General features: G+C 48.6%; 6 protein-coding genes across 6 annotated transcripts; all 6 read left to right on the top strand.

The window, feature by feature from the left end:
* Positions 1 to 1,005: 1,005 nt before the first annotated feature.
* Positions 1,006 to 1,428, top strand: FOXG_14406 (uncharacterized protein; the record flags this gene model as incomplete). Its single annotated transcript, XM_018394468.1, has 3 exons — positions 1,006 to 1,219; positions 1,280 to 1,360; positions 1,412 to 1,428. 3 exons carry the CDS (start codon positions 1,006 to 1,008, stop codon positions 1,426 to 1,428), a joined length of 312 nt encoding a protein of 103 aa, XP_018254624.1.
* Positions 1,429 to 4,075: 2,647 nt separating this feature from the next.
* Positions 4,076 to 5,961, top strand: FOXG_14407 (uncharacterized protein; the record flags this gene model as incomplete). Its single annotated transcript, XM_018394469.1, has 2 exons — positions 4,076 to 5,022; positions 5,076 to 5,961. The coding sequence occupies 2 exons, from the start codon at positions 4,076 to 4,078 to the stop codon at positions 5,959 to 5,961; spliced, it is 1,833 nt and encodes a 610-aa protein (XP_018254625.1).
* A 736-nt stretch (positions 5,962 to 6,697) lies between these two features.
* On the top strand, positions 6,698 to 8,278 carry FOXG_21711 (uncharacterized protein; the record flags this gene model as incomplete). Its single annotated transcript, XM_018402058.1, has 4 exons — positions 6,698 to 6,944; positions 7,013 to 7,919; positions 7,981 to 8,135; positions 8,187 to 8,278. 4 exons carry the CDS (start codon positions 6,698 to 6,700, stop codon positions 8,276 to 8,278), a joined length of 1,401 nt encoding a protein of 466 aa, XP_018254626.1.
* A 3,069-nt stretch (positions 8,279 to 11,347) lies between these two features.
* Positions 11,348 to 12,163, top strand: FOXG_14409 (uncharacterized protein; the record flags this gene model as incomplete). The annotated part of the gene is made up of 2 exons (XM_018394470.1): positions 11,348 to 11,589; positions 11,644 to 12,163. The coding sequence occupies 2 exons, from the start codon at positions 11,348 to 11,350 to the stop codon at positions 12,161 to 12,163; spliced, it is 762 nt and encodes a 253-aa protein (XP_018254627.1).
* A 715-nt stretch (positions 12,164 to 12,878) lies between these two features.
* FOXG_21712 (uncharacterized protein) lies at positions 12,879 to 15,966 on the top strand (the record flags this gene model as incomplete). Its single annotated transcript, XM_018402059.1, has 5 exons — positions 12,879 to 13,405; positions 13,481 to 13,805; positions 13,855 to 14,568; positions 14,925 to 15,585; positions 15,638 to 15,966. The coding sequence occupies 5 exons, from the start codon at positions 12,879 to 12,881 to the stop codon at positions 15,964 to 15,966; spliced, it is 2,556 nt and encodes an 851-aa protein (XP_018254628.1).
* Positions 15,967 to 18,795: 2,829 nt separating this feature from the next.
* Positions 18,796 to 19,812, top strand: FOXG_21713 (uncharacterized protein; the record flags this gene model as incomplete). The annotated part of the gene is made up of 2 exons (XM_018402060.1): positions 18,796 to 19,092; positions 19,141 to 19,812. 2 exons carry the CDS (start codon positions 18,796 to 18,798, stop codon positions 19,810 to 19,812), a joined length of 969 nt encoding a protein of 322 aa, XP_018254629.1.
* Positions 19,813 to 20,576: the final 764 nt, after the last annotated feature.

Genomic DNA, 20,576 nt, shown 5'->3' on the forward strand with positions numbered 1-20,576 from the left:
TATTCCGTACACCAGCTAATCCTAATATGGCCACTCACTAAGCCTAAAATGGGAGAGTTTTTGACGTAAATTACCGCCAAAAACCCCCTTTAGGAATTTGACGGTCAAGAACGGTTTTTGACGGTCAAAAACGGAACCCTAATTGTGAGTGCTCGGGCAACGGGTGATGATAGAGCTCGGGACTTTGGGAAGGGATTTTCTGGGCAACAAGGCAAGGTAACAGGCGAAATTGCACCTCTCTATAAGCGTCTCGGTGGAAATTCGATGATGTCCGGGGCCCGGAACATCGGTGTCGCGATGAATTCCGAACACATCTGTGCTAGTCCGAATCTGGAAAATATCCGGAGCAGGCCGAGCAGGCGCCTGCCCAAGGGCCGAGTTGTCGGTCCGACACATGCTACAACAGGCTGTGGAGGATTGAACAAATTGAAGCCTCGCATTTTGTTGGGGGAGGTTGACCAGGGAAATCCCATGGAGCCTTGCATAGAAAATCCAATTAGGAAGATGGGTTGGCTTTAAGCTCATGGGAAGACTTTGACGAAGGCAGAGATAATAGAGCCAGTAAAATACGGATTGTGACAGCCCAAGGCAACTAGTGACTCCTTGCCTCCAAGTGCTCATGGTTGACTGTGAGATATTCGAACTCGCTCCCACAGTTCGCTCTCCTGGTGACAAAACCGGCAAGACTGCTTCCAGGCGAGAGATCACGAGGTGTTATTCGCCCTGCCCGTTTCGCTGTCTATTTCTTCCATTCAACACCACATATTGGAACGAAAAGAACCGTCTACAAAACACCCACAGGACTCATCAAGGGATATGACACGCGTAGGAGCATTATATAAGTTGGCGGTCATTGGAGGCTCAGGAGTTGGCAAAACTGCATTAGTCATACAGTTTTGTTTCCAGCATTTCGTAGAGGCGGTAAGTTCAGTCAACCTATGCCTCATTAAACCTTTACTGAACAGGCTGCAATAGTATGACCCTACCATTGAGGATTTGTATTCGATGCAGGCAACAATAGACGGCGAGCCAAGCACTCTGGAGATTCTCGACACAGCAGGTAAAGAGCTGTATAGCACATTTTATGAGCAAACCGTTAGATATGCCGAAGGCTTTATCCTTATTTACAGCATTACCTCTAGATCCTCATTTGGCTACATTGAAGGTCTTCTCCGCCATGTTACGTCCTTGTTCCCCGCCTCGGTATCGCGCTCCCATTGTAAGCCATCTACACTTGGGAGACTTCAGATACCCGTCATACTTGTTGGGAACAAGATAGATAAGGATATGAAACGTGAAGTCGCAACACAGGAGGGCCATGCAGGCGGCCGCTACATCCGCACCCGGGTGCGGCGGTTATGTAAGCGTTCGTCACCCACTAAACAACTGCGCGCAATGTTCAAATCTCAAGATCCAGAACGGCCATGAATTCCTAATTATCTATCTGAGTATAAATTCTGCTGCTCTTTACCATCCTTCTCGGCCGCTTCCCAGACCCCACGCGTGCCTCTTCTACTAGAAAAAAGACTGCTTTCCATCTCTACGGCTACCTGGGCCTCAACCCTGTCATCTTCTGCCTTGCTCCAATCTAGGTAGGCCATCATCTCCTCCTTGATCCAGTCTCTAGATCCGGTTGGCATCGTACAGCACTTTCCCATCTGCTTCCAGTCAAGGCACAATTGGTAGCTTGCCTTATCGTATCGTAGAGGCAGACCCAACGCCTTTTGATATGCCTGGTTAGTTTTAATACTTCCACGAGGCTGGGCCTTGTACCAAGCATCTCGAGCAGCAACATATCTCTGATAGATAGCCTGTGGATCATCATATCTTACTGTCGGCGCCGCCCCTGCCTGTGTCGATGATGCTGCCGGCTCTATGTTGGCTTTGCCGCCGACATTAACGACGATGCAGCTAGTACTATCCCTATCTGACCCGGCCTGCCCTGACGGTCCCGACGACGGTGCCAACGGCGTTAGCATTACCTGCCCCGATAATCCCGACGATAATGACGCTAACGATTATAAGATCTCCTCGTACCGCAGAGGGCATACTTTCGAGGTCATCTTATGACCTAGTGTGTGGCATCTGCTGCATTTAGGCTATGCTCTCGGTTATGCTACTGCCTCAACTGCCTCAAATGCGCTAGGCTCTCGCCTTGTGCTCGTTATCGGCTGATTACGACTCTCGTTATTGGCTTAGGGCTGTTCTGGTGGGTTCTAGCATAGGCTGTGGCTGAGCTATACATCGCTTCAAGTGCCAGTGGGGATGAAAATGCTCCAGTAAAAGGGCCTTCTTTTACATGGTAGTCCATGAGAGGTTGTGAAGCTCTGGCTGCAGGGAGCTTTAAGCGCCGAAAGCAACTGCTGTTGTTCTTGCACCTTGCGTAAAGCCTGATGTGAAACCCAGCCCCGTATAGCCTGAAACAGTACCCCCGAAATATCTAGCGGTATCCGTACCTGTTGAGAGACCCGTATATGTTTCAGTTCCTTCAATTGGTTGGCAATAGCAGGTCTTATGGCTTGGCAGGTATCAAAGAGATCTAGCGTAGATGTCTTGATGTGTGATTTTATCTGGGAATGAATTCCTTCCGCCCTAGGAAATTTATTAGTATCTATCTTCTATGGTTCTATGATCCCATAAGCTACCTGCCTTGAGGTAGCAATGTTGCCGAAGCGCAAGTGTTTATCTACCCATGCTTTCACGATCCTCTCTCTATAAGGTTTAAGCCAGAATGTCTTAATATACCCAACTGCCTCAGTGTATTTCTCGGCTTGTTTACGCTCAAAGCTAGCCAGACGCTCTTGAAATACCGCTTCAGTTGGTGAGGCTACAATCGAGTGCCAGGATGCATAGAATTCATCCCATGCTTTCTCTGGCTGGTCTCCGTCGCCCAGCAGAAAGACAGGTCGGCAATGCTGTAAGACCGCCTTGTTGATGTGCCAGAGGCAAAGCAGCGCCTTGGAAAATGGGAACCAGGTTGCGGAAGCATTCATAGCCGCTAGCCATCGGGCTGTCAAGATGACAGAAGGAAGGCTGTGCTTGTAGAGGGATCTGAGATGCTGCAAGGCCCACGAGTGGTCCTCTTCTGTCTCGCCGGAGAGAAATGCAAAGGCGATGCAGAATGAGCGCTGGCAGGAGTCAACGCCAACCATATCAAGGAGTTGCATAGCGTGTTTATTCGTCTTGTAAGTACAATCTAATATCAGGACGTCAGGATTGCTCTGCAGATATGCGATAGAGCCTGGATGGGCGAAGAAGATAGCCTTTAGCCGAGTATCTGCACCCAATCGAACCCGGCACCAGAAACCCCCCCTGTTGTTGGAAAATCCGGGGATCCCCCTTCCCTTCAGGATTCAGACTGTTAGTCTGAAAGTCCTAGATTTAAAGTTCAAAATCCTAGATGAAATCATCTAGAGATATAAACCCGAGAAGAACTTTCATCTCAATGGTTAACAATCAAGTTTCATAAAAATATATATATTTTCACCCAGCACTACTGCGCAAGATAAACAACATGGATTAAACTTTTCGTACCCCTCATGTACTTCTGAGGTGACCGAGATAAGTGGGGCGAGTCACATTGCGGAGATCCGCACGCATTGGGGAGATAGGAAGTTTTATTATTGTTGAGCCCGCAAGTTATAGAGCGCACTAATCCAGTTTGTGGCGTTCGGCATATCTTCGCATAAAAGCTTGTCACCCCGGTTTAAAAGCCACGGCGCCTCTGGGCATCGATGATTCATTCATCCACACTAAGAATTCAACCAACTCACCTGTTAGCTCCCCGTGACGTTCCATGAGCTACCATCAATTCAAGCCATGATGAACAACGAACTTCAGCTTGTTCTGGACAATACCTTGACTCGGGTTCTTCAGGCGCGCGCCTGTGATCAGTGCTATGCCCGCAAAGTGAGAGTGAGAGACGGCCCCTTTCCTTTTTACTTGGTGTATCTAGAACTGACTTGGTGCACCATGCATACAGTGCGGGCGGACGACGCCATGCAAGACTTGCTCACAGAGCGGTCTGGACTGTTCATATCGCATTAAGAGGAAGAGGAAGAGGAAGCCGGATACCATGCGGACAGACGGACCGGCCAGCCAAACGAACTCACCAGAGACCCCCGATTCATCGCCACCTGCACAGAGCCTTTCCGCCCTGCAAGGCACTCCAATAACTCTTGATTCTGCAGTGCGCTCGGTAGGATCTGAAGTTATTGCTGGTTCCAGCACGGACTTTGGCAGGCCACCCAATGCGGATGAAAATGCCGTCTTTGAATTCGCAGACGGTCAGTCGAATCTTGTATTTGACCCAAGTGAGATGCTGTCTGAGGAGCAGGCAGGGGTCGTCTACGCACAACCGCCCGACTCACCTCAGATATTTTATGTCAACCCTGGACCATTTGAATCACGGACGGGATTAACTCTTACGCCCTCACGCGTGCCACCAGGCGCACCATCAATCTTGGCATCACCATGGCCATTGGTAGCCTTGCAGCCCTTTGGATCGCTCACCTCTCCTATCGTCTCTCCTTTGAGTCCAACTCAGATGATGCACCTGGTCGACATCTTTCTTGGCCGCCTTCACCAGTCAATGCCCTTCTTCAAAAAGGCTTATCTGTTGAATAATATCAAGCTCGGTCGACACCAGAAGGATCGGTCGTTCAACGCTCTTGTTCATAGCATCTGTGCATACACTCTGTTCCAGCCCATACACGGTCAGGACAAGCCTACCCTGCCAGCCAGATTGGCATTGGCCGACATAATACTCTCTTACACTGCCGCTCTACACGCTGGCGCAGAATTTGGCCAGGAACCGACCCTCGAGGCCGTGGTGACGAGCTTCTTCTTATTTGGATGTCATTTCTGCCGTGGCAAACACAACGCAGCCAAGATGCGACTAATGGAAGCCTTGACTCTTGCTGAGATTCTGAACTTGCATGACCTTTCGAGCTATGGAAACGTCAGCCAGGACGAGGCTGATCGCAGGCTGAGAACTTTGACCGCTTTAGCAATTGTCGAGAGGTAAGTATCCCATCGCCATTTCAAAGAGAAAGTTTCCCTAAGACGTGACACAGAATCTATGCTCTACAACGAGGCTTCGTACTCCAAACGCCACGGTTGATGGGGACGGATATTATGAGTTTCTATGGCTTTGTTACTCAGTCATCTTCCCAGGAAGGCGACAACATCGAGGAACAAGTGGCCACAGACGGGATCCGTCAGATGATTGACCAAACCGACTTCGTAGACGACACTATCATACGCTGCTGGAAGAATAAGTGCCAGATGAACACTGGAGAAGAGCACATAGCCCTCGAGTCAGTAGTTTTACTCCTCACGCGCTACCGAAATCTTCCCATTCCGAACCCTGATGTCGGGAGAGACACGCAACAGGCCGATATTCTGATTACCCGTCACTGGATATGCAGCATGCTTTGGAGCCTTGCGTCCCGACACGGGTACACTTCTGCTTACGCGTCATCGATGGAGCTACAACCTGCTTACGCAATAGACATGGCAGAGGAGACGATCAGGACGTGTGCAAGATATCCCATCAATGTCCTGGAAACCCACGGTATCGGGTTGGCTGAGAAGCTGTATGAAATCGCAGTCAACCTCACACAAGTGGCTCAAGCCTGTATTCTTGACGCAGAAGAGGTCCAAAGTCCGATGTCTTCAGGCTTACCTGATGTATTGAGCCTCGATATCCCGAATGATGCCAACTCAGTATCATCATCATCTGATCAGATGAGTTGGACAGCTCAGATGCCGAGTGTTGAGGAATTCGGCCCGCCGGGCAGTAGAGCGAACAGAGTGACGGCCATTCAGAACAAATTCCTCGCATTGTTTGCTCTATTCCGTGGCGGAAACCACCCTTACCTCAAACCCTTTATGGACATCCTATCCGCCGTTAATTATCCAGAGGCTGCCGAGTCGCCAACGCCCATACTTTCAACCTGAACTGTATCTCCTGAGAGGTCATAAGGCTGCAATTTGTACCGCCCCAGTTTTTCCTGCTATTGCTTTCTGGGTGTTGTATCTTAATTGGCCGCAACCCCTCTTGGTACCGCGTTGCAGCCTTATGACCTCTCAGGAGATATATTAAACATCAATCTGAAAGAGAGTGGCCCCCAGCCTACATTAAGAGAATTGCCGAAGAGTCTGCTTCCGTCATAGTTAGTTAATGATCCGCGCTCTGTCGGTCCGACAAAGTGGTCAACTATGACTACCCCATCGCCTTTTTCCTCGAAAGAGCTAGGTAGATAAGCTAATCTAAACGAAATACCCGAGGTAGGCTGGGGCCTGGAGCACAACGTCGATTCCCCATGGGGTGAGTTGATGGACCTGCATGTAGCTAAATCCATATAAGTCGAGTAATAATCTTTTCCCTTGGTCGATACTACAACATCCCATCACGCTTCCACACTCGAGCTTCTTCATTCCCTCACCTCAGACACTTTCTATCTTCTCATCAAGATGCACAACTTCCCTAGCAGCCAGAGAGCCGGCAACGAGATATCGCCACCTAAGCACTACTGGTGGCAGAACATCCGTTTGATGATCTCAGGTAACTCCGAACTCATCCCATATCCCGCCTGTTGCCAATGTTGACTTGTGATTGCTCCAAGCTTTCTTTCTTGCCCTGTGTTTCTTCACATTCGGGTATGACGGGTCTGTCATCGGAGGCGTCTACGCTATGCCAGCCTTCATCTTCGACTTCAGCAGTCCCACCAACGTTGCACTGCCCGCAAAAGACATCTCCATCATGACAGCCGTCCTTGTCGTTGGGGCTGTCATTGGCACCGCTTTGGCTGCGTGGCTTGGCGACGTAATCGGCCGGAGGAAGACACTGTGGATAGCCTGTGTTATCAGTCTCATTGGTTCCGCCGTCCAGACTGGAGCTACAAACGTTGCTTTGATGACTTTTGGCCATACCCTTGCATGTGAGTTGAAGCGCGTCGGAGTCTGAGAACGAATGATTGATATATACTAACCTGTACGCGTGGGATAGATACTGCTTCGCTCATGATGCTTCCAATGGCCGCTGCTTCTCTTGGAGAGCTATCGCCATCTTCCATCCGTGGAGCCATGGTGGCCATTTCCATCGTCTCCATCAACGCTGCAGGGATCGTGTCTGGAGGCATCAATTTGGCAACTCACGCCGTCTTGAACTCGATGTCATACCGCCTACCACTGGGTCTCCAGTGCCTATGGCCAATCATCATAGTAATCGGTCTCTTCTTTGTCGTTGACTCTCCAACCTACTACATCATCAAGGGCAATGAAGCCCTGGCTCGTTCGAGTCTACGTCAAGTCCGCCAGGGCTACTCTGATGACGAGATCGAGATCGAGATAGCCACACTGAAACAGCAGACAGATGTTGAAACCGATCAGAATTCGGTTGTACTAATGGATCTTTTCCGAGGGCACAACCTCCGACGTACACTCCTTGCTCTCTCTATAGCCAACATGCAGCAACTCAGCGGAATCGCGTTCGCAACAAATTATGCCACCGTCTTCCTTTCTCAAATCGGCACGGCCAATCCTTTTCTCCTGACCCTAGGCCTCAACATACTGTCCGTTGGCGGTTCAATTGTTGGCGTGTTCTTAGTTGACTCGGTTGGTAGACGCACATTGGCTCTATCTACCTTCACCGCTCTATTCATCATCAACACTACTATAGGTGGCCTTGGGTTCGCTGATGCAACCAAGCAAATAGTACCCAGGTTGATGGCCGCTTTTTGTCTCATGTTTGGCTTCTTCTACGCTTGCGGCTTTGGTCCTCTTACCTATGTTATTGCGGCCGAGATGCCAACTGCTCGCTTGAGGAATAAAACCTCAGCCTTCGCATTCGCGTTGAATTCGGTTTTTGCACTTGTTGTAGCTCTGACTCTTCCTTATATCGCAAACGCAGACCAGTGAGTTATCCTCCGAGATCCAGATGGTGCGTGGGTATTCCGTTTCACTGACATAGTCAAGGTTGAATCTCGGTGCGAAAACTTATCTGATCTTTTCGATTTGGATGTTGTTCTGCATTACCATTGTATACTTTTGCCTCCCGGAAACCCGTGGACGAACGCCTGCCGAGCTAGATGAGCTTTTTGCTGCCAGAGTTCCAGCACGACAATTCAAAGGTAGGGTTCCCTCTGTTGATGGTATCTCAGTTTCTAATTGTGTATGAGTAGATTACCAATTCGATGTCGCTATTTCTCGGATCGATATAGAAACTGTCAAGGACGTTGACGTTAAGGTTCAGCGCGATGAGAGACTTGATTAATCTCCTTAAAGCCCTTGAGGATCGATGTAGTGGGAGGTTATGTATGGATATAATTCATCTAGATAAGAGAGACGTGTTGGACGGGCAGTACTTTCCTCATATGCTGGAAGTTTTATGATTTTACTAGATACAGCAACAACAAAAAGATCATAGTAAATTTAAATTAGTATGCAATATGTAAGTCTATATTCACAACCCTTTTTTACTTGTTAGAATGAAATCATTATTAGAATAATTAGAAAAAACACTTTAGAAGAATATTCGCTGTCACAAAATACCTGTTTATTCCTCTTTCTTTCTACCTAAATTCCTTACCGACAAAATAATCTTGTAGCATCCTCACAATAGTGGAGCTCGGCCAAATCAATCAATCGGCGTTGTAAGATGAAAGGGTCTTAGTAATGAATCGAAGGATATGTCTAGTTTCCCTTCTCGCAGCTCGTATGATTAGCCAGTCCTTGATTAACTTTGAGCGCTTTCTTGTTGTTAATATTGTGCTACGAATTCTCTTATAGATCGCTCAGTAACTCCTTACTGGAGGGCAACTAATCCATAGAGTACTCCAGTTTCTATTATTCTCGAAGGGGTCTTGTGTGGCTTTCTGGCTTGTCGGGCAATTTTGGTGGATTAATTACTGATAGAAGAAGCAGTGACGCTGGTGAAGCGGGGAATCGAACCTGAAAGGGTGGCAACTGTACTTTTACCTATTTCAGACAAATGCCGAATGATGGACGCCACTCGGGGATTTGTTGTAATGGGTTAAGCTGGTACTTGGATCTGCCACCCCCGTATCCTTTACTTTTGTTCTAGTGGCTAATCTAACCAATGGAGCTCCTTGGAAGGCAGTTATTATATAGTAATTTGGCTATGAAAGGATGGAAGCTGAAGCTTTTGGTACCCCGCTCGTACTGCTGTAATGACAGGGATAGGGTGGGGCGGGGTGCGGATTGCATGTATGTATGTATGTATATTTTTCGTCCAGGGGCCGTGAGGCCCGTAAAGTCCCCTATTGGGGCACAGGACGTGCTGGGCTAGAGTCTCTTGTGCTAAAATCTACGTAAAGCATTCGCAAATTACAGAACGGACCACTATCCAGCACATCATCGGCTCAAAAGCGCGTCCTGTCGAGCCTGGATTGCAGCCTGTTGGGCTCTGAGGAGATAGGGTAAGCTACTTTTAGCCGCACAGTATATTGATCGACATGCTTGTCTGATCGGCATGCTTATCGTGCACGTTACCTATTTTAGATTTAGATTTTTAAATATTATCTCTTTGAGCGGCACAACCCTCTAAGGGGTCACTCGCTCCACATGCCTTAGGTAATCACAGTGGTACATGTGGGGTACTAAAAGTTGGATCGGAGATGCATTTTTCGCAAAACACCATAGTAAATCAACCCAAATCAGTCTCAATTAAAACAATGACTTCCCAATCAATTCCATCTCAAACACAAGATAGCTATGACTTTGATGACAACAGCTTCCACACACACTTACAGCGGGGACCTAATGACCCTACTGGGGCGCCTGATTTTCCGGCCGAAGAAGCCGAGGGCCTGCATTTTATACCTTTTACATAGAATATCGTGATTTTGAGATCAAATCTCGGCCCCAGATCCACTTTTCGGGCGGATGGGACCCCGCCTGGAATCATGAACTAACACTAACCCGGACAGAACTCTCTATATCACAAAGCCCGACTACTTATAGCACCATACGGTACCTCGGGATCTTATCTCGGCCAACGGGTCGCAGGCTTTCCGAACATGGCGGACTCTCGGTGTCTTGCTGGCCTCCGACCACTTGGCTTAGTGTTGCCCATCGATTCACCAACAATCCAAGGAGCCGATTCAGCCGAAAGTGGACGTCAAGAAAGACACTTTCGGTTGATAACCACCGAGTCATTCTAGCTTGTCAGCCACTAACTTAATGATGGAGAGAAATCATCTTCACGATACGGCTTTTTTACGTAGTCCGGGCCACCGATTTCTAAAATTCCGCTCTACTACAGGCCCTTCCGTTTTTCAATAGAAAATAAACTAAAAAATGTTTCTTTACATCGCATAGTTCTCACGACCCCGGATTCAGACAGTGGTGTGTGTATTGTTAGATACCGGTACGCACAGGGTCTCGCTGACGCGATTTTTGGCTAGTAATGAAACTTTAAGATGCAATGAGATTACAAATACGGTATCTGTCAACCTGTTCCTTGCAGACGCCAAGGCACGTGGCCTGACCTAAGTTGCTTTCGGACCCTTGTTAATGCCGAAAGCGAAAGCTTGCAGAACGGCGCTACGTTTTCTTGACAGGATTTGGAATCGAACTATGGGTCTAGTGCGTTCTAATGGTTAGCTCCAATCTCAAGTTAGATGGTGGTTATAGGTACTAGTAGCTTAGCAGTAGATCCCAATTATTGCATAGACTTATCTCGATTTCACAGGGTTGGATAGGATTAGGTTCATTGTCGGCAAGGGGAATTGACACAAAGTTTCCTATTCACAATGGGGAAGCAGGGCGAACAGTGTGCTGATGAGCCATCTGGTGGACCTCGGATCGCGCATTGTCAAAGTCCAAGTGTTGCCACAAGTCTGACTAGGTACTGACTCGCCGACCGTTGTGCTTTGTCTGGCTTTGATAATTCCGGACTGTGAAACACCGATAATGATATTGAGTTTCTGGGAACTTTTCTAACTACACAACGACCAAAGATCAATTGCGTCTCGTATTTCATCAGGGTAAACTACATGAATCGCCCCATATACTTGTTGTAGTTGTGGTTAGTATGCAAACCTTCTTCCAAGATCCCCTGTCATACTATAATGGGGCTTTATCGAGTATAGGCTTATGGAAGCGTAGACGCCTGACTTCGTATAGACTTGCTAATATGATGAGGTCTTGGCGTGTTGGATAGATTCATGGTGTTCGAGATAACTATAAATGACAGCCTGCATTACGCCTCTCGTCAAAACCTCTCTCCTCATCACACTCATCACAGTTCTCTTCTCACACACTCGTAACAACTTCACTCTTACAGCAAGTTCAAGGGTCTTACCTTTCACTTCCACTCAAAATGCATCCTCAGACCATCTTCAACGCCCTCCTGGCCCTTGCTGCCACCGGAATGGCTGCTCCTTCCGAGGCCCTCAACAACCTCCACGCCCGCGCCACGGTCAACCACGATTCTCTCAACCCTATCGGCAAAACCATCCAGGGAGGTGCCATTGGCGCCGCCATCGACAGGTGGCAGCCTCTGCTCCACATTGCCGACGGATGCCAGCCATACACGGCAGTTGATACACGAGGCAACGTCAAGTATGTCATCGACCGTTCACGGTAGACAGATTTCAAAGCTAACCTCGTAAACAGCGGTGGGCTTCAGGACAGCGGTAGCAAGACTGGCGGCTGCAAGGACACTAGCAAGGGACAGACCTATGCTCGTGCTCAGATGCACAACGGCAAGCTTGCCATCATGTACGCTTGGTACTGGCCCAAGGACCAGCCTGCTGATGGCAACCTTGTCAGCGGCCATCGTCACGATTGGGAATCTGTTGTCGTCTTCATCGATAACTACCAGTCTCCCTCGGCCACCCTCTACGCCGCTGCTGCCTCTGGTCATGGTGACTTCAAGAAGACCAAGAACCCCCAAAGGAGAGGCAACAACGTCATGGCAGAGTACTTCACCAGCCTCGGCAAGAACCACGAGCTCCAGTTCAAGACTAGCCCTGGCCGTACCTACTGGATTTACGACTGGGCTGCAATGACTCCTGCGGCCCGCCAGGGTCTGATTACCGGCCCATCGGGCAACCCCGATAAGCCATGGGGCAGTGCCAACGTCCCTTTCATCGATGCCAACTTTGTCAACAACCTGAACAAGGCCTGGTCTTAAACGGCTCGAAACTGAGAGTGAGGGCCATCGGTAGTTCCCCTTTATTGCAAGGTCTTCTCTACGCTTTTGACATATGAATCTGGTTTTGGAGCCGATTTTTTCTCTACCACAACGCTTGGAACGGATAGTGTCGCAGGGTAGGCATGATCTTCATGGCCTCAGGAAACAACTGCGTTAGTAATCTAGCTGTATGCTTTATTTAACTCTGTGGGATGGAGTACCCCACACTAAAAAACAAACAATCAATTAACTCTATACTGCTGCTCACTATTAATAACATATTCACTTTAACCCTTTAAGCACGTTCAGTGCGATAGATAGTTTCGTGTTTAATTTAAGTGTAATGCGAGTAATCGATCCTATTTTTGGACATCTACTGTATCCTGATGCACTCTTAAATCAATGCCCTAGTACTACATACCATATACAACCCCCCTTTCGACAGCCCCACCTTTTCGTCAAGCAAAAAAAAAAGAGCACCACCAAAATTCGTCAACTTCACTTACACGAAAGTTGGCCAGAATAAATAGCTACCTAAAAGGAGCTTCTTTTATTGATTATAGAAATGAGTGGAGATAATTATTCTGACCTGTTGAGGATGTGCTGGGCACGCGATATGCAAGTCATGCTATTGAAATATTTTCAAAATGGTCACTAACCTCCTCACCGCTCTTTCTCGTGATTTTCGATCTTTACCCTCGACAACAGCAGAAAAATGCCTAAATCACGACTTCAATGGGAATATACAGAGGACGATATGGCTGAGGCCATATTGGATATTACCGATCATGGTCTTTCACCCCCTCAAGCGGCCCAGAGAAGAGGAGTGCCCCGAACGACCCTCATCGATAGACTTAACGGCCGTGGGGCCGCTGAAGACCAGATCCAGCCTCGCCGACGTTTGTCCAAGAACCAAGAAGATAGGCTGGCTTTCTGGATCCTCCGCCAGGAGTCTTTGGGCTATGCTCCGTCCCACAGTCAGATCCCCGCTTGTGTCATGGGCTTGTTGAGACAGCAGGGCGAACATCCCGACTTGGGACGCAACTGGGTGATCAAGTTTATCAATCGCCGCGCAGACCTAAAGACCAAGATGGGTAGACGTCAAGAAGCTAAAAGGTTCGACTCTTTTACCCCTAAAGCGGTTCATTGGTACTTTGATATCCGGGATGGCCAGTATGGCTGGATCAAGCCTGAAAACACCGTCAACGTTGATGAAGGCGGTATTATGACTGGTTTCGGAAGGTATTCACCTCTATTACTTGTCGGTGCTTGCATTTTGACCGACTAATTATCTTCATTCAGGCCTAGATAGCTTAGTTGTTGGAAGCACGGACCCGAAGCGCAAGGCTTCCTCAAGGGATCACAGACTCGGAATTGGACTTCATTCATCGAAGCTGTCACTGCTGACGGTCGCGCTTTAGTTCCTGGCATAATCTTCAAGGGGAAGGAACTGCAGAAACAATGGTTTCTTGAGGAGTTCAAGCAGATAGCAGACTGGTATTACATAACTTCGCCCAACGGGTGGACTGATGACCACATAGGCATTGAATGGCTTGAAAGAGTTTATCTGCCCCAGACAACACCTGCTGACGAGTCAGACGCTAGGCTGATCATTTTAGATGGTCACGGAAGCCATGCAACAGTATGTTCTCCATGTTCCCCACCTCAAGATCAGTGCTGAGTGATGGAAGGATGAATGGATGGCTATGAGCTTTTTGAACAACGTTTATTGCTGCTATCTACCAGCACGCTGCTCTCATGGGCTCCAGCCACTGGACAATGGAGTATTCAACGCGTTGAAGGCTGCACATCGACGAGAGTTGGAAAAGTTCGCTTCGTTGACTGATTGCGCTCCAATGGACAAGGTCAATTTCATCAGGGCCTACGCCAAGGCTCGCCGAGTTGGAATGACTAAGAAGAACATACTGTCAGGCTGGAGGGTCACTGGCAACTGGCCGATTTCGCATTCCAAAGCGCTGCGACACCCTGAAATCCAACAGGACAGGCCAAACAGCGGCCCAAGAGTGACTCCTGAACCTAGGCCGTATCTTGGCTCGGACGATACTCCACAGACGAGCCGTCAAATTCGTGATCTTGGATTGAACAAAACACCAAAGACGCGGAGACGGTACAACGTAATAGCCAAGGGCTTTGAGGCCCAACAGCAGACAGTAGCGGCGCATACACTGAGGATTGCTAGCCTAGAAGAAGAGTTGGCTCGGCTGAAGAGAGGGAAGAAGAGGAAGGCTGTGCCGAATCCTAATAAACGTTTTATGACTCTTGGGGAGACCCTAGCTGGTGGAGAGGCCATAGTAGAAGAGGAGCCTCAAGATATGCCTGTTGGAGTGGAATCTGTCTCTTTAAGCGAGCAAGAGTCAGAATCGGAGGCTGGTTCTGTCATTGAAGTCAGAGAGGAAACCATACCTAGCCAACCCACCACGCGATCAGGGCGGCTTGTCAAAAAACCTAGGGTACAACAGGGCAATCTACTTCTTATTTATGAAACGGAAAATTTCACGGATTTCTACCAATTTGGTCAAATTCTGTGTAAGTAAAGTCGTCGATTTTTGGTGGTGGCTTTTTCATTTTGCTTGCCGAAAGAGGGGTTATGCCGAAAGAAGGGTTGTGGATGGTATATTGCGCAGTAGTGCTGGGTGAAAGTATTTTTACAAGAAACTTGGTTGTTCATTGTTGAGATAAGAGTTCTCTCGGGTTTATATCTCTTCTTGATTTCATCTAGGACTTTGAACTTTAAATCTAGGACTTTCAGAGTAACAGCCTGAATCCTGAAGATAAGGGGGATTCCCGAATTTTCCAACATTTGACGGCAACGTTACTTCCAAGCGAAGTTGAGAGGTTTTTCGAGTTGGCCAAGTTATCGGCGAACCGTGTGAAGATATTCCGATCGCGAACGTCAAGGTCGAATATCCAGTACAGGGTAATCGAGGTGCAGCCAAGACCAAGACATCAGCGTCAAGGCGTCAGTAACAGCAGGAGCAGCAACAGCGACAGCAGCGGCCGTCCAGTAGGGTCAGAGCAAGAGGCAGAAGACATACACACAGTCAAGACGGTGCGGGATTGGTTGCATCAGCACAATAACGGGCGAGTTATTGTATACGCCAGCACAATCGATCGGGTTGAGCGATTGGCAAAGATGTGGGAGTGCAACATGTACCATTCTAAGGTTGACACAGCGGCAGGCAAGGTGCAGAGGCTACGATCATGGATAGATGATGGGCATTTGATCGTGGCCACCAACTCATTGGGGTTGGGCGTAGACGTGTCGGATGTGAGATTGGTTATACATGCAGGAATGCCCAGCCGATTGCGAGATTACGTGCAAGAGAGCGGACGAGCCGGACGAGACGGCGGGCAGAGCGAGGCAGTTGTGGTTACATGCCGACCAAGACCGGAAAATAAGTGTAAGTGGCAATTTATCATGATTATAACAACGTTTATTAAGAAGAGGAGTAGCAGGAAAGAAAACAACAGCATCAGGAAAGAGCAGTTGGCCACCGAAGGAGGCAGCAGTAGAGAGGTTGATAAGGGGGAAGTGGTGTTGCCGTGTGATGTTGGACCAGGTGATGGACGGTCGATTCGACCGTATGGGTTGCGATGAAGAGACGGAGGAGGCCTGGGATAGATGTCGGCGACAAATGGATCAGTTGATGTTCGAGGACAACATATCGTGGGTCGAGAGGGAAGGTGATTGCACGCAGGGGGATATGGACAGAAAGACAGTGATCATGGCGAGTGGTGGAAGAGAGGTAATGGATGACGGAGGCAGGGCACGGTTCGAGTAAGCACAGCGAAGCATCCGTTGCGAGCAGTTCAAGGCGAGGCAGGATGAGATGCGTGTCAGTCAGGAGGTAGAGATATTCGAGGAGGAGTTGAGATTGATGGCCGGCCGGTACGTACCATCCAGGACCACTTAATGGACACCCCCACTTAAGGGACCACCAAAATTTCGATCCTCCCATACAAAATCTAAATTTTCGTGCACACAAAAACAGACCGCGTTGTCAATCAAAATCGAAGTTAGTAAAGAGACTCTCCATAAAATTGATCAAATTTTACTCTCTGCGTGGTTTTTTGATCTTCCGACCGCTCCGTGTGCGCTGGCAGTGCTTTGTTACGACCCTAAAGTCGTCACTTTCGTCCTCTGACCTGACACCCACCTCAATCACCGACTCGACCTCCTCGTCCACATCTACCTCTATTTCTGCCTCCTTTGAGTTAGGAAGAGATTCTCTAGCCGCTATAGCCTCCGCTAGAGCCATGAATCGTCGGTTCGGGTTCGGTAACGCCTTTCTTTTCTTCCCTCGCCGCAGCTGGGACACCTGCTCCTCCAGCCCAGTAATCTGCGCATTCTGAACGGCCACCTTCATCTCTAAAGCTTCCAGCCCCTTTGTGATCTTACTGTACTTCCTCCTGGTCGGACGACTTCGATGTTTGGCCAAATCTCTCACCTGGCGGCTCGTTTCCGGCGTATCATCTGAGTCCAGATGAGGAGGGCTGGGCGTCTTGAAGCCTTCTAGCACTTTTTCTTTATCCGGTTGAATTTCCGGATGTGCTAGAGCTTTGCGACGGTTTATAGGCCAATTTCCAGTAAACCTCTAGCCGGATAAGATAATCTTCTTCCTCATGCCTGCCTCTCTGGCTTTCGCATATGACCGAATAAAATTGACTTTATTAACGGGCGCAGAATCGGTCAAACTAGCCAGCTTTTGGAGTTCTTTCCGATATGCACCTTTGATGACATTAAAAATTCCATTGTCTAACGGTTATAGGCCATGAGAGCAATGCGCTGGTAGATAGCAGCAGTAGACGTTGTTCAGAAAGCATGTAGCTATCTATTTATCCTGGGTGCTCGTTAGCGACCTTATAGCGGGAGACTCTGCGGTGAAAACACCAAAAGACTCACTTGTGCATGGGTTCCATGACCGTCAAGGATAATAAGTCTCGCATCTGATGCATCGCGAGGCTCTGTTTGAGGTAGATAGACATCTTTCAACCACTCGAGAGCTATATGGTTGTCGGTCCAGCCGTTTGGTGATGTGATGTAGTGCCAGTCCGCTATCGATTCGAATTCCTTAAGAAACCACTGCTTCTGCAGCTCTTTTCCTTTAAAGATAATTCCCGGTTTTAAAGCGCGGCCAGTTGCGGTGACAGCCTCAATAAACGAGGTCCAAGTGCGCGACTGAACGCCCTTCAACAACGCCTTCTTCTTCGGGTCAGAGCTCCCGATTACGAGGCTGTCCAGGCCTCATGGACAACCAATTAGTTATGCCCTATAAAAGCCCGTAGAGGACTTGTGGAGGAGTTACCGAAACCCGCCATTATGCCACCCTCGTCCACGTTAACCGTGTTCTCAGGCTTGACCCAGCCGTACTCGTTCTCCCTGATATCGAAGTACCAATTGACCGCCTTCGGAGTAAAGCCGTCAAATCTGGCGGCTTCTTGACGTTTTCCAAGCTTGGTAGATAGTTTTGAATGACTTTTGACGAACCTGGTGGTCCAGTGCTTGCCTAGAGGCTTGTTATCCCCCTGTTGACGGAGGAGGGCTTCGATGCAGCTTCGAAGTTGGCTATGCGTGAGAGCGTAGCCCAGGGACTCCTGCCGCAGAAGCCAACGAACGAGACGGTCCTCCTGGCTCGTAGAAATACGTTGGTGGGGGTGGGTAGACTCTTTCCTGCTTGCTTGACCAGAAAGTCGTCTATAAATGGTTGATCGAGGCACTCCACGTTTCTGGGCCGCCTCAGTCGGCGATAGGCCTCTATCAGTAATATCGAGTATAGCCTTAGCTACGTTGTCTTCGGTATAAACACGCCGAACCATTGTGGCAGGAGTTCCATGAGTAAATTAGGCGATATGCCTACTGGAGTGAATGAAGTCGGATGGGCCGGATGAGGTGAAACTGAAAAGATTTCAAAGGATTAGAGGACAAGGCCACGAGGCGGAACGGGGAAAAATTAAGCCGATATTGAAATTTCATGAAATAAACTATACAGCACATGTTTTGGCTTGTGAGTATCTTCATTCCTGGCCAAATGCGGTGTAATTGAAAATTCGGATTTTGTATGGGAATATTGAAATTTTGGTGGTCCATTAAGTGGGGGTGTCCATTAAGTGGTCCTGGATGGTAGGTTGTTTTATGGCAACAGGAACAATAGAGGAGGATCAGTTACATGAGCAAGACGAGTGCCCGATACGGAATGAGAGGTGGTGGGACAACCAGGCCTACTGTACCAATTACCACTTGTAATGGCCCCAATACCACTTTTTGCGGCCCGTGCACCTTCCCCTTTCGGGGTTTTTTTATTTTTTTTGGCTTTGGGTCGGAATACAAGAATATTTGGTCCGTGCGCCCTCTCCAACTTCCCAGGACCCCAGCGCTGATTCCCTGTCAACGCGAATAAAAAGCACCTTTCGTATGGCAAAGGGTGCGCCGGAAACTCAATTGTAATGAATGCAATTTGGGAGCTTTGGCGCCATGTCTCCTATTCACATGGTCTCATGAGACCTCAAAACCCGATGCCGGCATCCATTCCACTTGGTGTCCTTCGTCAACGCTTTTTTCGCCTGCATCATCCTCTTACTGACGAAATCGGTCACTAGACAAACAGGGTACCATGTCCGACGATGCAGTGTTTTCACGAGTCAATCTCTCCGTTGACGTCCATGCTCGAGTGCTCATATGTTGCCACGACGTATGCCGCGTTGCCCTTTCTCCCAGCCCTGCTCAAGTCAGCCAGCATCTCCGAAAGAAGCATAATATACCTGCTGATCTCTTGAAGGCTCGCATCTCACCACTACAGAGTCCATCTGAAGCTCCTGTACGACAAGATGGCTCATCCCTAGACCCGAACCTGCACCTCGTACACGGGTTTACGTGCAAGTTCTGCATCGAACGTACGGGCAGCTCGCAGGTCATGTCTCGTCACATAACTTCGGCGCACGAGAAGTAAAGACTCCAGCTGGGAGTGCGAAGGAAGGCCATGTACGAACCTGTATTCCTGCAAGCGTGGACTAAAAGTCCTTCGGGAGGACGTTATTGGATTGTCGAATATGGCGGGTCTACAACCAGACCAGTCGGAGGCAAGGAAGTTTACGACCATCTTGAAGATGTTTTCGAGCGTGAGAGAGGCCGACAGAAAGGCTTGTCAGGTGAGGACTTGGCGAATGGGATTGGCACCACTAGGGACTCACAACCCACAACCTTCACGGATCTCAGGCCCTGGCTGGAGAGAACCGGCTGGGAACGGACTTTTGAGGGAATCGATCGAGAACTGCTGAGAAACCTAACCACCGCGCCCTCTCCTGCGCCTTCACACCGGGGCCTGATACTGAAAGGCAGTGGTAATCGCTCTGGCCATGTTCGTTCCGATGAACGGACGATAAGCTCGGCGGATGACGAACGCAAAATCACTGCTCTTATCACCGCCGTGGACGTGGTAATAGACCGCTGCGAGCAAACGGCGCGGACAACAGGCAGAAGTCTTCTATGTTGGTTGCGTAGTGTACGTCCTCACGGGTGCTATGCGAAGCCATTCACATTTGTGGGAAAGGCAGTGTCGCAGGCCGGGCATGGTCTCAATGATCCTCAGGAACAACAGCCCTTAGTAATCAAGCTGGGTGATTTAAAGTAGAACCTGTGGGATGGAATACCCCACACAGAAGAACAATCAATCACCACATTTGCTGCTGCTCATCATATTCACTCTAACCCTTTAAGCACGCTCAGTGCGGCAGGCAGCAAGCAGGAGGAAATACTTTAGTAGGCAATTACGACTTAGGTCTTCACGGCTACCACTAATTATCACGGCTAAGTATGGTTTTTATATATACTTTACTCATCTAAAAAACATAAAAAAGAAGTTTTATTATTCTTAGATCGATATTGCTGTCGCGGCATGTCATGGCATATCGCGATATAGTGACAATCGATTGAGCGTTACATTTCCTATTACAGAATAGTGCAATACATGGGTTGAGCGTTACATTTCCTAATACGGCTAGCGCTCCAGGGTCAGCGAAGTTTTGTCGTACAGCGCGCCCTCACTAGGTCACTGATGATAAAAGATGATATTGGGATGATCTTGAGTGTATTGATGATGTGGCTTGTGTTCTTCCTCCTTGTCCTTCGTTCTCCCTCATTATCTTTATATCTGAGGGTGCAAGGCTAAGATACTAGACCTGCTGATCCTGCAACAGATCTGTAACGCTGTTCTGACAATTAAGGTATCATAGGGTGATATCTTCCCTGGAGGTGGCTGCCTGTGTAACATCATCATACATGCCACTTCTCTAACAAGTTTAGCTGACCCAACCTCTATTGTCAGGTGCGGGCTTTTAATAATTGACCCCTCGCCCTATAGTCACTTTCAGTTTCTACTCTAGAATTCTAGATGGT

This window comes from Fusarium oxysporum, chromosome 15, assembly GCF_000149955.1.
Source record: "Fusarium oxysporum f. sp. lycopersici 4287 chromosome 15, whole genome shotgun sequence".
In the NCBI taxonomy this organism is placed as follows: domain Eukaryota; kingdom Fungi; phylum Ascomycota; class Sordariomycetes; order Hypocreales; family Nectriaceae; genus Fusarium; species Fusarium oxysporum.